General features: G+C 35.7%; 1 protein-coding gene across 1 annotated transcript in view; it reads left to right on the top strand.

Moving 5' to 3' along the window:
- The window catches only part of CDKAL1 (CDK5 regulatory subunit associated protein 1 like 1), a 406,851-nt gene that overhangs the window by 261,346 nt on the left and 129,859 nt on the right, over nucleotides 1-15,646 (top strand). The window contains exon 11 of the mRNA XM_051799198.1: nucleotides 2,238-2,383. Within this exon, the coding sequence (XP_051655158.1) occupies nucleotides 2,238-2,383 (146 nt within the window). The remainder of the gene's footprint in view (nucleotides 1-2,237; nucleotides 2,384-15,646) is intronic.

Here is a 15,646-nt window from a genome sequence, read left to right as displayed (position 1 = left end):
TTGGCCTTACAAAAGCTGGAATAAAATAACACTTTTGGATCTAGAAATTCTAATAAATCATTTATTACTTTCAAAAAGAATTTACAAAATAATCACGTATTGAAGAGGCTGTTAATAAGAAGATGCAAAATTTGAGAGGAGTTGCGAAGAATTAAGTTCTTTTTCTGTGTTGTAGGGTGAGTTATTTTTAAGAACTTGGCAGATTCAGAAACATCTTATGAAACTTGACTTTTATTAGTTTCTTATAGCTGTGTTTTTGAGGATTAAATTAAGTACTTGGAACTAAGAGATAAACATAATAGTAGGCTTGTGGTCCATAGTTCAGGTTTCATCCCTTTTGCTATTTCTCGTATTTTAGAAATATATTTTGTTACTGATAAGCAAAAAAATCAGATAACTACCGGGATGCTTCATACAAATTACGTTTACAGGATTTTCTAAAGCTTAAAAAAAATATAAAAGTTTTCTGAATTTTGTTGCTTTATTTTACAGAACTTGTTCTATGCCATTCATTTTTGAAAATACATTCTAGCTGAACATCTGAAATTATTAAGGGCATAGGCAAGTTGTTCCATTTGAAGTGGGCATATAAAATTTGTCTGGATGCATGGTAGCCTTTTCTTTACTCTTTTTTTCATGAAACCAGCTACCTCCAGCTTCCAGTGAGAGCCAGATTCACTGCACTTAGCCTTTCTGTGAATCAAATTGTGTACCATCCATTACCAGTATAGCTGTTACTGTAATGTCGAGCTTACATGCCTGAGATAGAATAGCTGAACAATGTAACCACTTCTCTTAGACATTTATGTAATAGGATCTTAGACAGAAACTTTCAAAACTGCTTTCAGAAGTGATTTGATAGAGTTCGGGGTTTGTACACATGTGTTTGTCAGATGGAAGGTGAGTGTTGAGAGAGCATTTTTAATTCTTGGTCTAAAAATCGGTGCTTTTAAAAGGTGTATTCCTGAACGTTAACAGACATGAGGATGTTTGCCTTCTCTTTGAACAATCTAGGCCAACCTTGTAGAAATAGAGAGAGAAAATCTAGATGCGGAGCTAATATTGCTGATTAATGATTGGAAAGAATTTGAAAATAGTTGCATCTAATAACTAAATCTGGCAGCAGTATGTGTTGTCAGACAGAATATATGCTATCAAAGAAAAAAGGAGAAATGGTCTGAGTGAGCCTGACTGGAGTGTGCAGAATGCACATGGCAGAAGAGCAGGCAGGCCTTTTCCTATATGGTCACAGCACAGGGAGAAAGGGAAAACCTGAAGTGAAAACCTGGTTGTGCATGTATTATGGTTCTTTATCCAAGTTCACTTATTTCTTGCAGGATAAAGAGTAAAGGCTATATGGTACCATATTGCACACAGTCTAGATCCCGGTTTGTCTCAACTTTTAAAAATATTTGAACTTTCTTGGTTGACTGTATGTCCTTAATTGTGTAAATAATAATAATTAAAGAAATGCAACTGCCATATTCTCTTCACCATCTCACGTTCCTTCACCCTGCTAAGCCTCAGCTGGGGGTTGGTTTGGCTTTGATTTGGAGGTTTGTTTGCACTTTGCTACTACCTTTCCTTTTTTTTTTCTTTCCGACCTTTTGCATTTATACAAAATGTGTAGCATTCTGTGTCTCTTTTCAAGCTGCCCCTGATTAATCCTATTCATTTTATAACCAAGCACTTTTAATTATTGGAGTCTTCTCTGAAATAACAGAGGTAACATTTCAGACCAGTACTGGAGCAGCTTTGCAAATGACAAGGTGTACCTTAATTACCAAATGGCCAAGTATCCTTTAAGGATACTCCAATTAGAGACATTCTCATATTGGTATCTAAGAAGTTATTTCACTCTGGCAAGAAAGCAACTAACCCTTGCCATCTTCTGAGGCTGAAAACAGCCGCTGTCTGAAAGCACTAATTTTCACAATAGTTTGCCTCTTAAATTTTCCTTTAATTGCGTAATCAGTGCTACATAGGGAATGTGATCCCTATCTCAAAGGAAATTCAATCTCGTCTCTTTCTTCTTATTTTCTTTTAAAACAAAATTGCTTTAAAATATTTTCACCTGTCCCTACTGTTCCAAACCAGGCTATTGCAATTCAATATTGTTTGGGTTTCAGAAGCATTACTACTAATACTTACCCCATATAATTTAAAGGGGGTTTTTTTATTGTTTTCCTAATGCTTTAAAGCTTCTTTTTCTTTTTTTTTTTTTTAATAACTCTTAGGAAATGGCGAAGATTCTCAATCATCCAAGGGTGTATGCTTTTCTGCACATACCAGTCCAGTCAGCCTCTGACAGTGTGCTCATGGACATGAAGAGAGAATACTGCGTGGCAGACTTCAAACAAGTAGTGGATTTCCTTAAAGAAAAGTAAGTCGACTAATATTTGACAAAAATAACAGTGTTGGGTTTGTTGCAATGTCAAGAACATGTGGCTGAAAACAGTTATTTGCAACTTCATAATTAAGGTATGAAAAAGAATGAGGTTCTTTAAGCTTTCAAAGTCTTCGAGTTTTCTGTAAGCCGCTTGATGTGGTTTGCCCCTTTACTTGAGCTTTTATAAGCATCTTAAATCTCTGCATGACATGCTTTTAATTTGTCAATATATTCCTAATCTTTTTCAAATAATACATTCTTAAATAATTTTTTATACTGAAAATACTATATATAGATCTCTTGAAGTTGGAGTTATTGAAGTTGTCTTTAATGTGGCTTTTGAGCATTTTATACTTTTTGCACTGGAGATGTTCCAGTTCCAGCAAAAGTAAATGGGTTGGTTTTGTGTTTGTTTGTTTTAATAAGTATTTTATATTCTATATCTTACGTAAACTTACTTCAATATAATAATACTCCAATCTTGCTTATGGGACTGATTAATTGTAGGATAATTTCAAAATTATTTCTCTTAGCAACGGAACTAATTGTGAGAAATAAAATGTATCATTAATGTGTTTACTGTGCTGGCCTGAAGTTGAAAGTTACATCCACCTGCAAAGCTTTTGTAACTACAAGTAATAATTTAATATCCAAGGAAATTTTTTCTTAGTTTTTAAAATGTTAATAGTGACATATTTTGAAGGATATTTCTGCACTGATTGTAAAAAAATTATGTGTGTGGAGATAGAATTATTTCTGTCACCTTGTTTGGCTACTTCATCTCTTTTTACTTCCTTTGTTTGTATGCCTGTTCAATGACTTAAGGACAGTGGTGTTGTACCTTTGACTCTTAGATCGTGTTAAAATACTTGTACATAAACCAATCAATTTGTCATTATCATTTTCATAAGCATTTTATTATTACTGGAAAATCTAGAAGTCTAGCTATGTAAAACACATCATGTAATATGTAATGTAATATGATATGTAAGAAAGAAAAGCGAACTGTGACACAATAGGATCTGTTTTGCAAACTATATGTGTAATTTACAGGACATTCCTGTGCATCTAGGACAGCTGATGAAAATGGAGCTGCTTGTCTTCATACAGCTTTATTTGCATTAATTTTCCACCATGAACAATGCCCATAGATTCTTGGCACTAGATTTTAATTAACAGATATTTTGTATTCCCATGTATCTTAAGTGAAACTGTGTCAGTTTGTGTCTTAGTTGACTTGAAGCTGATTCATTATTCTCTTCCATAGTTTTAGCATTGCCAACTATTATCATAACAGCAGCTGGGTTTTCGATAACCTAGTATAGCTGGCACATGTTGGGGCATATGGGAATTTATTAAATCATTCAACTCTTGCACACAGAAAAGAGTGAATTACTTAATATCCAAATTTAAAACAGCTGGTCACTGAATATATAGTAATCTATGTCATACGTATTTTTCCATGGGCTTTTTTGTAGTGATCTTAGCAAGGAAGAAATAATTGGTTTGATGTCTTAATTTTAAATAATAATAAACTTTATTTATCCTGCTTATTAAGAAACTACCAAATTATCTAGGAGTTCCTGTTAGAAAATAGTCTCCAGATATTAAGATGGAAAATTCTTGGTACCATATGGCAGCAGTATAAAGAAGCTATGCAAGGCAGAGAAAATATTTTGGATATTTGAACATGTGCTTATCTGTAAAATAATTTTTTTTCTTTGCACTTAAAAGCATAAAGTCCTCGTTTGTAGGCTTTAGTCCTAGGGCAACAGCCAGCTATTACATTCCCATGTAAGTATTCCTATAAAGATCTCAGCACAAAGTTTGCCAGGACTGAACATTGCTGCAGAGAACTCCAGAGCCTAGAGCCAGAATAGCTAAAATTAAATATGTGCTTTAACTACTTTAATAGCCAAAAGATGTTATTTTTATCTTCCATTTATCAAAAAAGGAAAATAAAACAAAGTAGAACTCCCTATGTCTCCTTTCTCTATTGCTGGGGCCATAAAGTTGTCTAGAGGTTTCCTACACAAAATGTATGGGGGCCTATCAGTGGATTCCAAATGGCACCTTTGTTTCTAGAATGTGATGTCTGCTGTGATAGTAGATTCACCAAAAACTCTATTAAACCAATAATTATATAGGGCGATCTGCTGAAGAAGTGATACCACGCAGCAAGGAACTATATGGTTATCAGTTAAGTGTTTAATGACTTGCATTCAATCATCTAAGCCCGTAAAAATGAAAGGAAAAAGCAAAAGAATGACCCATTTCATAATTTTGCTTTTGGAATCTCAAAGATATACCAAGTGGTTTCTGAATTTTTTTCTCAATGGGGCCAACAAAACACTGTGGGGCTTTTTTCTTCAAGAAGCAGCAAATACCTTTCCTTCCTTTGTAGAGCTATGAGTGACTGCAGACGTATCTTCTTCTCAGAGTGCTGAGCACTGTACACCTTACAGAGAAGCTAGAGTTCTCCAAGAGTACTCTAGTTAGAGTACTCTTTATATTGAAACTCACTTTTTAAAAGAATGAAGCATTCTTGACCCTCTGGGACTGTGAGGTTAGAAATGTCGCTTTTTTCCTCTCTTTGAAGACTTTCTTCAGGCATGAACCATAGAAATGAACTTGAAAATTAGTATTGGCATTCTAGCACCGTCTTTTTATATGCAACACTGTATTTCAGAACCACTCTCCCCAGCCAGGTGACAACATTTTTTGTTTATTATGAAGCTCAGTTAGCAAAATTAATAGCAAATAAAGCAAGAGAGGCAAATCCATTAGACTGTGAAAAACTGAAGTACAGAAGACTTGTTTTATACTTTTTAAAGAAATTCCTTCTGTGATATTTTGGCCTTTTTGCACTGCAATTTCACTAAATTCAGGTATTCAAGAAAATACCATCGAGCAGTTGATGTGTCAGTAGCTGATCTACAGATATAATGTGTGTCTGTATTTACTGCGCATATAATTGTAAACTACTCTAGAGAGCAACAGTATAAAGTGAGGATGCATTGATTAATTTAAGGGCTGTACATAGTCTGTAGGGATTAAGGACTAGTGCCCTACTCTGTGGTTTTTGGAAACTAGTACAATAGTCTGGAGGGAGTATTTGCAAGACTGATTCCTGGATGAGATATTAGTTTCAATGTGTTTGCAACTAAATACAGCATCTTTAGAAATTTCTGCTAGGTAAATTTAATCCAGAGACCAATTCAGTCTTATATCAGAAAGTCTTTTAATTGTGGTGTCATTATATCAAAATGTGAGTTGTTTTTCAAGTGATCTCAACTTTCAAGATTCAGCATAGATTATATTTCTGAAAGGTGATGTTTGTAGTTGCAAGAAGAGCAAGACAGCTTTAATTATCTCGAAGTTTTGAAACTTAATCCCCTGAAATTTACTTTTGCTGATAAAAGCAAACAATTGGAATATATTTTAGTTAAAGAAACCTGAGATCTGAATGTCATATTCTGTAATTGCTTGAATAATCAGCGATGTGAATATATACCCATTAAAAAATCCTTAGACTGATAATGTGTTTTCCAAATGTCTTGTTTGCTTTTGGTGTCCAGACTGTATTCTCTTACCTTTATAGTTTGTGAAGTGATTATGGTGTTCATCAAAGTTTATATTCATCTTTCCTATTACTGCTGCTTGATAAGAGAATTGTAAAACCAAAATCTAGATGAATAAAAAAGTAAGGAAATTTAGAGCTAGACTGAAACACTATCTCTTTCTATTTTGGAAAATAGCGTAATACTGAGGAAAAACTGGGTTTGCCTCCCAGTATGCTTTTGTTTGTGTTCTGAGAGAGAAGCATAATATTAATTGTGGGTGGCTGCTGCTGCTCACTTGAGACTGTCTCATAATTCAAGCTGGAAACATCTGAGCTTTCCAATATCATTGGAAAGCCAGCAAACTTAGGCTGCCAGAGGGGAAGCCACAGCTCTGCCAGGCGGAAAGTTCTATTCTTTTTTTCACTGGTTCTTGTTTCTCCATTAAAATAAGACCTGCTAGTAAGGCTCTCCTAACCTCCATTTAATTGTAATCAACTCTTGATTTTTCAGCATATGTAGATACATTATTACAGGCAGTTGGAAAAAGGCAGTAAAGGACCAAAAGTAATAAACGTGTGCAGTGGAAAATAAATCACAGGCTTGGAAGGAAATTAATCACTCAAGTGTAAACTCAAATCCTAGTTGCCTACAGCAGTTACAGACAACTGCCCAGTCTGAAGAAACTAGAGATACTGTCCAAACTGAGAGAAGGTGTTATATAGTCCTTTTGGGACAACTGGCTTCAGTGAGAGTCCCTTCTTCCCTGTTGCTTTACAAGGAGTTAGGCCAGCAAATGTAGGTTCAACAGCTTCCTAGGCCATTCTTAATTCTGTTTTTAAGGGTTTGGGGGGATTCAGGAGTGACTGTCTTGTGTTTCTTTTTGTCTACCCTGACTTCGTCTCTTTTGTTGCAGCCAGGCTTCATCTGCTTGGGTGTTCGTCAGACTGCTTCAGGGTAAAGTAGTGTGGCTGGCAGCAAAGTGGACCCTGCTGCTGTCTCCTCCCAGTCACGTTAGTCAGTTTTTACAGCAATATTTGCATGTAACTTGTAACTCTAAATAATTTTCTTCTGAAAGATGTCCATACGGTAAGCTCCTGAATATTGCTAATTCCACAAGGAAAGATAAACAGCTAAATGAATCATCATCAAATTTGCACCTATTCCAGACAACCTGTAGTTTTGAAGCTATCCCAAGTGTTGTGGCAGTAGTATTGTCTTTATCACGTTATTATGACTGCTACTGAAACTAGAATTTGAAGGCAATAATTTTTAAAGAACCATTTATTATTTATATATGTTTTTCTACTCGGTTTCAAAATGCAGGTAATTATGAAGTAGACTATAACAAATCCCTCACGTTTTTACAGTGTAAATAAATATGTTTCATTTTCTTTCTCAAAATGCACTTTTGTTTCTCAGAGAAGAGACATTGTTGAGCTCATTTTGCAGATGTGCAAATCGTGTCCCTAACAAACCGTGAGAAGTCTTGGAGATTTCAGCTTTTTTAATGGGTTTTAGTACATCTGTTCTGTCAGTCTAACTACTGCAAATGTCATCTGTTTAAAATCCTTATGACGTTTTCTGCTAAGAAATTGCTGAGTGTATTTGGTACTTATCTGTAATTTTATACTTCAGTCTCTGGACTCTTCTCTTCACTCTGTCTTTTGTCTGCTCCTGGAGTCTGAACTAATCACTTTACCAAATGTGTCTCTTTTTATGTTTTACATGAACTGAGTGTTTTTAGAAAGTATTGAATTAGCACCAAAAGTTAAAACATGGCTGGTTTTCACCAAACACATACAGCACAAAGGTACATTTAAGTTTGTGTCTAGACTTGATCCTAGTGTTTCATGGTGTAGTTTCTGATGGACTATAAGCTCCCTTTACCACAGGATTAGTTGTCTTTAGGTGTCTTGAAATTTAAATTTGGGCTTGCCTAAAGCAGTTGCCAAATTTATACGCCTTCCTGCCTTGCATTTGCCTTACAAGGTCATGGAAAGAGATACAAGTAGGTGAGAGGTTTCAAAGGTGATGAACACTTTCAGGTCCATTAATTTCATTATGATAATTTTTAATATTTAGCATACAACTACCTGAATTTCAAAAGTTTCTTTTTGTTTGGAACTGACTGGGGAGAGACAAGCATTAGGCATTTCAGGATAGTTTTGTTTTTTTTACTTTAACGTTACTTCTACGAAGCTGAATGTTGTTTTAGGAGGGCAGTCTTTCCGTTTTCGCTTGCCCTTTTCTCAGCTAATGCTACTGTACCCCTACTTTTTAGCAAGGACATATACTATCCTAGAGTGGGAATGGAAGGAGGGAAGGAAAGTCACTTACAAATATCTGCATCTTCTTAATCTTTGTCTTCACTTTCTACACATTGTTGAACCAGGCTTCAGTTAGTTCATGGAGAGACATTTTGCTGTCATGGTTCATATTTATAATGTTGCCACTTTATAAATCACTAGTCACCGTTTTCTAGCCAAATGCATCAAGGATATTAAGAATTTTTCTGGGCTGTAGGCTCTTAATTGTTCTGTTGTTTGTACATCTGTCAGAGTGTTGTTCATGTGATGTTAAAGTAATTCTAAAAGTTGGACTCGATGATCCTTGTGAGTCCCCTCCAACTCCGCATATTCTTTGATTCTGTAAAGTTAGAGACTACTTTGAAAATTAGTGGACACTAAATGTAGCTTCCACCTATTTATTTTTTGGGAAGATACTGTTTATGAAACTTATTACTTCAAAATTTCTATATGCTCCCTAATTTTTTATATGAAATATCTTTGGATTCTGGAGCAATTGACTTGTTTAAGCAGGATGTGCATGGTATTCACATTTTACAGCATTTTCTTCTAAATAATACGCATATTTATCTGGAGATAAGAGAATCATTATGAGAGGGTTAGTTTGGGTTTTTTTCCTGGTACTCCTGTTACTGTTCCACTCCCATAGTAAAAACTGGAGGGTGAACCCTGGAAATGAAGTTCCCAGGATGAGCACAGCTTGTTGAGTGCAGGCTTAGTGTGCACACAGGGCATTTGCAGTTCGGATGCTTGAAGATCACAACACTGTGATATTCTGCTTTGGCTAAAATTTGGAGGAATCATTTTTTGAATGGTTGCTGAAAAGAGAAGATACACACCCTTATTAAATGTAAAAACAATTTAGTCTTATTATTATCCTTTTCATATGAGCTGGCTTACTCTTTTTAGAATTCATAAAGTCATTTAGAGTGATACTTTCCGTATGCAGTTATGGTTAGGATTTCCTTTTTCTGGGAACCTTATCTGCAGTTTCCTTCTGCAAAATCCTAGTGGCAGTATTGTTAGATGATAGAGTAGAAATTAGTAAAGTACATCCAATTCCATTTCTTAAGTGTACCAAGATGGTATCTTTTTTTCTTTTTCCTGTTCACCCTGAAGGTGTGTGAATGTGTTTTTTTGGAAGTAATTATATAAAATCTGTAGTAAGGAATAAAAGGGAGGAATTTTAAGCATCCTGCAGTAGTAGAAATAAGTATTCTTAGAGCATTTAATATTTATAATGTTTAAATGCCTGCTTTTATTTACTAAGATACTATATTTCTCTAGTATTTTTAAACAAAATAACTAAAATCCCTTTTTTTTCCTAATAAATATTTGCATTATATTTCAGTGTCTTGAAACAAAGCACCTAGAACTTAAGAGGGAGTGGAATTTGGTTTTAAAACAATAATAACTTTAATTCATGTCAATTTGCTTAATAGCAGATTGATTTGACATGTAATGCTCAGCTTTAATTTGCTCCTATGTTTTTAAGCATATCCAAACATATGTTGATACATAAGTATTTATTGTGATAGCATATTAGTATACATATAAATCCAAGATATGTGTACACATTATAGTGCTCAGATGTGAAAATTCTGATGGCAGTATTAAATTTTCATATTTCATACATTTAAGAAAAGTATTTGTTTATTTAGTTGTGTACACATTTCTGATTTTAGGCATAGTACTAGGTAATAAATTAATTTTGAAAGCCATGTTATTCTGATCATGTAGGACAATACAGCACAAAAGAATTTTTGATGAAGGTGGTAATTGACCAGCTGATAAGCATTGGTCGAAGTTACATTTGTGTCGAGCTTTCAGTGAAAATAAGTTGGAAAGAATATTGAAGAAATAAAAAAGCAATACTTCTGTAGCCAGTCAGTCCCTTTAATGGTTATTTCTTTAAACCTGAGATGAGTAAATGAAGAAAACTAGTATGTGGGAATACAAAAAAACTGTTAAGCCACTTTAAAAGTGTAGCTATGTAATTAAAACACCATTGCATGCAATAGGCATGGTAGTTCTGCTATCCAGAATTTTTGTGTGTACTTTCATTTGGGGACAATGAGATCACAAATTACTTTAAGGAAGCTCAATTTTGTGTTCATGTGCATCTTATATTGGTCAGTAATTTGTAGTCATGAGTTGATGATTCACCTCTTTTTAATGAGAGTGCAATTTATAGTTGTAAACTTCTTATTTATTTCATGGCAAAGTAATCACAAACATGAAATTTTAAAAGATTTATGCATAAGAGTAGTGGCTATAGCAGAGGAAAGTTTATTTTCCACAGCTGAATTGCTTATCTCATGCACTTGTAATTTTTTTTGTCTTTCTGTTTTGCTTCTCATCATTATAGAATTCTCATTTTGTTTAGTAGGAGAAATTGTCAAAGTACAGCTGTCATATTACTTCATAGCAGGAAGACAATATTGGAAATATGGTTATATGTAAAGGCACAAGAAGCAATATAAATTCTTCTGAAACCACTTACTGGAAAATTGTGATTCAGATGCAAGTTCAAGCTGGAAAATATGTTAGTGTGTCCAAGCACCTTAGGCATAGAAGAATATAAAGCCAGAGTGGCTGATTGTAAGCCATTTCATCTTAAATCTGGAAAAAATATGTACTGTCAAGACTCAAAAGCCACAGAAATTAACTGTCTTCTGGCTTACTGTGTCAGATGCTTCCCTGGTTGACTTTTGAATGATTCATGACCCTTAGCAGGAGAGGCAACTTTGAGATCAGAGCACAGTTCCATACAGACTTGCAGTCAGCTTTGGGCTAATAACTTTTGGGCATTACAAACCCCAACAGATTTGAATCAGTCTCCTTCAAAAAGCTTTGTATTAAAGAAAAATAATGGTCTCTCTGAACTATTTGTCTCCATTGAGTCAAATTCCAACATAAGCCTTCAACTTTCTTACAGAAGTGGTAAATACATTTGAAAAATGGGTCATGTGATTGTTTGTAGCTCTACTGCTGAATCTGTGTGTGTGTGTCTGTGTCCCACAGTAACTGGCCACAGTTATTTTTTAACCCTAGTGCTTGGTGAGAGGAGATCTACTGTCTGTTACGGTCTGGCTGTATGCAAGAATCTGCAGGGTCAGGGAGGGAGACAGACGGATTGTAGATTCAGGTTTGAACAATAGGCTGGCATTTCTCCACTGTAGTGGGATGATCGCTCCCACACTGTTGGTTTAAGTTTTTGGGAGTACCTGACTCACACACTCAATCCTAAAAATTGCTAAGGAAGCCAACTGGACTATGAACTGTGACCAACAAACTGTTTTTCCATGTAGCATATTCTTGGGCCTCCCCCACCTGCGTTAGACCATATACCAAGAAACCCAGGTTATAAACCTGAACACTTGAAGAATGAGACTTCTCTTTCATTTCACTCTGTCACTTACTGTGTACCCACATAACTTTGGAATGGAGGGAAATAAACCCTGCCCTTTGCTTAGTTGTCTTAGTTCTGGTTTGTACTTGTGTGACTGTTGACACTGACTATAAATCCTAACAGCTGGGAAAAAACATAGCAGTAGAGATTCCTCCTTTTTAATGGTACGACACTTTAAAATGTTCATTTTCTCCAAAAAGAGAGCAAGCAAATAGAGTTTCTGTTAAATCTCCTTTTAATCTTTGCTTCCTTCACATTTCCTTACCTACTGGTTCTTGTAGTAATAGGCTGTAACCACCATGTAGTATAATGTATTTGCAGTCAACGAAGAATGATGGCTTAGGGAGTTCTGCCACAGCATTTTATCACCTACTGGGGCCTGCATATGAATTGGAGTCTGAACCTTATTGTCACCAAAGTTTGTTATGATCTTATGTGATAATTAGAGTAGGCATGAGAATAGCTGAGAGGACACAGGCAGAAGCAAATTGGAATTTAAATACACCAAAATAGAAAGTGCAAGGGTTATTGGTTTTGGTGCTGTTTTTTGTTGTTGTTGGGGGGGGGGTTGTGGGGTGTATTTATGGCTCCATTTAGTGGGTACAATAATATACCTTAATTCTGTGTGTGTTGGTGTATAATATGAACACTGTGGATGCAGTGCATTGTAATTTAAATATTGTGAGAGAGAAGTTTTCTTTAACCAATATTGCTATCAGCAGAAATATGTTTAGAATAGTTTGTAAATGAAACCTTGTAGACTAAAATTTTGAGCGTGATTTTGTGACTTTTATCAGCATGATACTTGGGTGCATGCGCTGCTATGGATTCACTTAGTTTTAGTTAAACATGTAAACATTTGACTGTGATTGCAAATTATGAATTTAAACGCAGCAGTAATATTAACTGTGCCTCACATTCATCTAAGACTAGAAGAAGGGGAACGTGTTTTGGAAATCTGATCCTCAATGCAGAAGCTGTTGTAACAAAACTTTAAAAGCTGGGTTGAAATGTTTAAAGTATATTTAAATCGCTCAAATTGATATTCCATAAAATTGTTTTCTGTATCTTTGAAACAAGAGGAGATAGTTTCTAGCGCAAATTTGCAGAGCACTGTTTCAGCATTGACAACCCTGTGTAATTGAAGGCAGATATCTTTGTGAGTCGTTCCACTTCCTAATCAATGTTATTCACACATACCATAGAAGAAGAAAGCCAAGTTTAAAATATTTAATTTTATTTCTTTGTCTGCTTTCTTGAAGCATTTTATCGTGTACGCATGCATGAGGATATCATCTTCCCTTAGGTTTTATGTTAGGACCTGCATGTACATAGGTGTTGAGAGTCAAGGTTTGTGTCTTACACAGCAGAAGTTAATTTTAACCTTGTATTCTCCCATCCATGGAAGCCTGCAATCCCTGGACAGTTAACATTAATTAGAAATTAGCAGGGAGTACTTTCCCCGAGGATCATTTTTAGCTCAAATTTAAGATGAAAGTAAATGAGAAACTGTGTTACTGGTCATTTGGATTATTTCCTTAACTCCTTACAATAGGAAATGATCATCAAAACTTTTTAAATTCCTGAACAAAACTATTATGACATTTTGTTTGCATTTTTTGAATGTTTACTACTTTGAAGTATTTTGCTGAATTGAACTACTTTCATATCTCTTATAGGTGAGTTTGTATTAACCCCTCTCATCACATACCATCTAAACAGAATGTAGGTTAAACTTTAATTTTCCATTTTTGTCTGTCCTAATAAATACAGCAGTTCTAAATCTGAATACAAGCTGGTTTAGAAACAGAAAAGAATTCTTCCACCATTCTCTTAATATCTGATTCAGCTCATCTGCTCTAAAAATGGTAGCAGGTCATACCTACTAGCTACCTACCAGTGTTCTATCAACTTTTCTGTATATTAGATGCAGTTTTTTAACTTGAAGCAGGGCGGCTATATATCTACAATAAGACACTAAAAATTTTGAGCTGTGTGTATAAAAAACGATTCATACAAATTGAAACAGTTCCCAATCTATGGATTCTCAATAAAAGTCAGAAATACAGATATATGGAAAATGTTACATATAATGAAGAGAAGTTTATGTGCATGGCTTAATTTGAAATCCAGTGGACACAGTAAATAAAAGTTGTAATGAATAATGTAATTTTACCGTTAGTAACTGATTTTTTTGTACATTTACCTTTCCAGATCACTCTGTATTTATGATATAGCATACCTCCTCCCTTGCAGCAGTGCAGGGGGATGGGGGACAGGGGTTACATTCCATTCATCACGCGTCTCTGCCACTCCTTCCTCCTCAGGAGGAGGACTCCTCACACTCTTCCCCTGCTCCAGCATGAGGTCCCTCCTACAGGAGACAGTTCTCCATGAACATCTCCAACCTGAGTCCTTCTCACAGATTCCGGTTCTTCATGAAATGCTCCACCGTGTGTTCTCCACCAGGTCACAGGTCCTAACAGAAAACCTGCTCCACCATGGGCTCCTCTGTTTCCAGGGGCCACAGGTTCTGCCAGGAGCTTGCTCCAGCACAGGCTTCCCACACAGTCACAGCCTCCTTTGGGCATCTGCCTGTTCCAGTGTGGGGTCCCCCACGGGCTGCAGGTGTATCTCTGCTCCAGCATGGACATCCTGGGCTGCAGGGACATAGCTGCCTCACCATGGTCTTCACCCCAGGGGAATAATCTCTGTGGCACCTGGAGCACCTCCTCCCCCTCCTTCCTCACCCACTTGGGGTCTGCAGAGTTGTTGCTCTTGCATATTCTCACTCCCCTCTCTGGCTGAAGTTGTTGTGCAGGGTTTTTTTCCGCCTTCTTAAATCTGTTATCCCAGAGGTGCTACCGCTGTCCCTGATGGGCTCAACCTTGGCAGTGGTGGGTCCGTCTTGGAGCCGGCTGGCATAGTCTCCGTCGGACAAGGGGGAAGCTTCTGGTATCCTCTCACAGAAGCCACCCCTGCAGCCTCCCCCACTGCCAGAGCCTTGCCACACAAGCCCAGTACACCTTTCTGCAGAAAAAAAAGTCCTTGTTGCCATTTATCATAACTTAGTGAGCAGAACATTTAGTGCTGTGCCAGAGTATTTCAGAGTGATGTACAAAGAAAGTGTCTGAGTTGTCTTCAAAAACATTAAAATTTGACATAAAAAATCAGACATGATTGTGTTAAGATTTACATTTCTGATTTATGTCCTAAATATCCTATGGAGTTGATGGCAATAAGTCAATATGCTTTTGTTGGTTACCTTAGATCGTTTAGTAATACTTTCTACAGAATGCAAAATTATTTGAGGTATTTTGAGGGCTTTCATCATTACAAGAATAGCAGAAGCTGAAGGCTGTCTTTTAACGTATGTTTTCACAAACTACAGCTTTTACTTGACAGTATTAAAGTGAAGTACAGTAATTATCACATTAAATGAGATAATATTTTTGTGTTTTCATGAATAATGCAAATAAACATTTTTTTTTGTAAGGCAAATGTTCAGATAATTCTTAAGAACAAAAAATTGTTTTGTTGATTGAACTAAATGTGTATTCCAACTGTGTTTATGTTTATACAATGACAATGATCTGGGGACTTTTAATTCTTTTTTTGTTATGTAGCATCTCTAGGGTATATGCTCCCATCCCATGCATAAAGTTTGCACAGAATTTGATTTTTCTTTCATTAGACATCTGGTTAAGTTTGAGCATCCTGCTTTCACTTGTTAACCCTGTCACAAAAACTTGTTTCACATTCAATTTAAATCCTCTTCTAATACTCCTAATGAATTCTTTGTAATAGTTTATCCTTTCATTTTAAACTTCTGTCCTGAGGTTTTTCCTCTGACATTCTGCCTTTTCATTCCCTTTAAACAAGAATATAATTTCTGACCTGGTATAGATTTGACTTTTCCTATTTGCCTGTATTTTCCTTTTTTAATTTTCTGTTGTATATTTTCTTCATAAGTAAA

Source organism: Manacus candei, unplaced genomic scaffold (genome assembly GCF_025592945.1).
Source record: "Manacus candei isolate 608988 ecotype Guabito, Panama unplaced genomic scaffold, ASM2559294v1 h1tg000049l, whole genome shotgun sequence".
Classification (NCBI taxonomy): domain Eukaryota; kingdom Metazoa; phylum Chordata; class Aves; order Passeriformes; family Pipridae; genus Manacus; species Manacus candei.
This window is presented reverse-complemented; position numbering and strand designations above follow the sequence as displayed.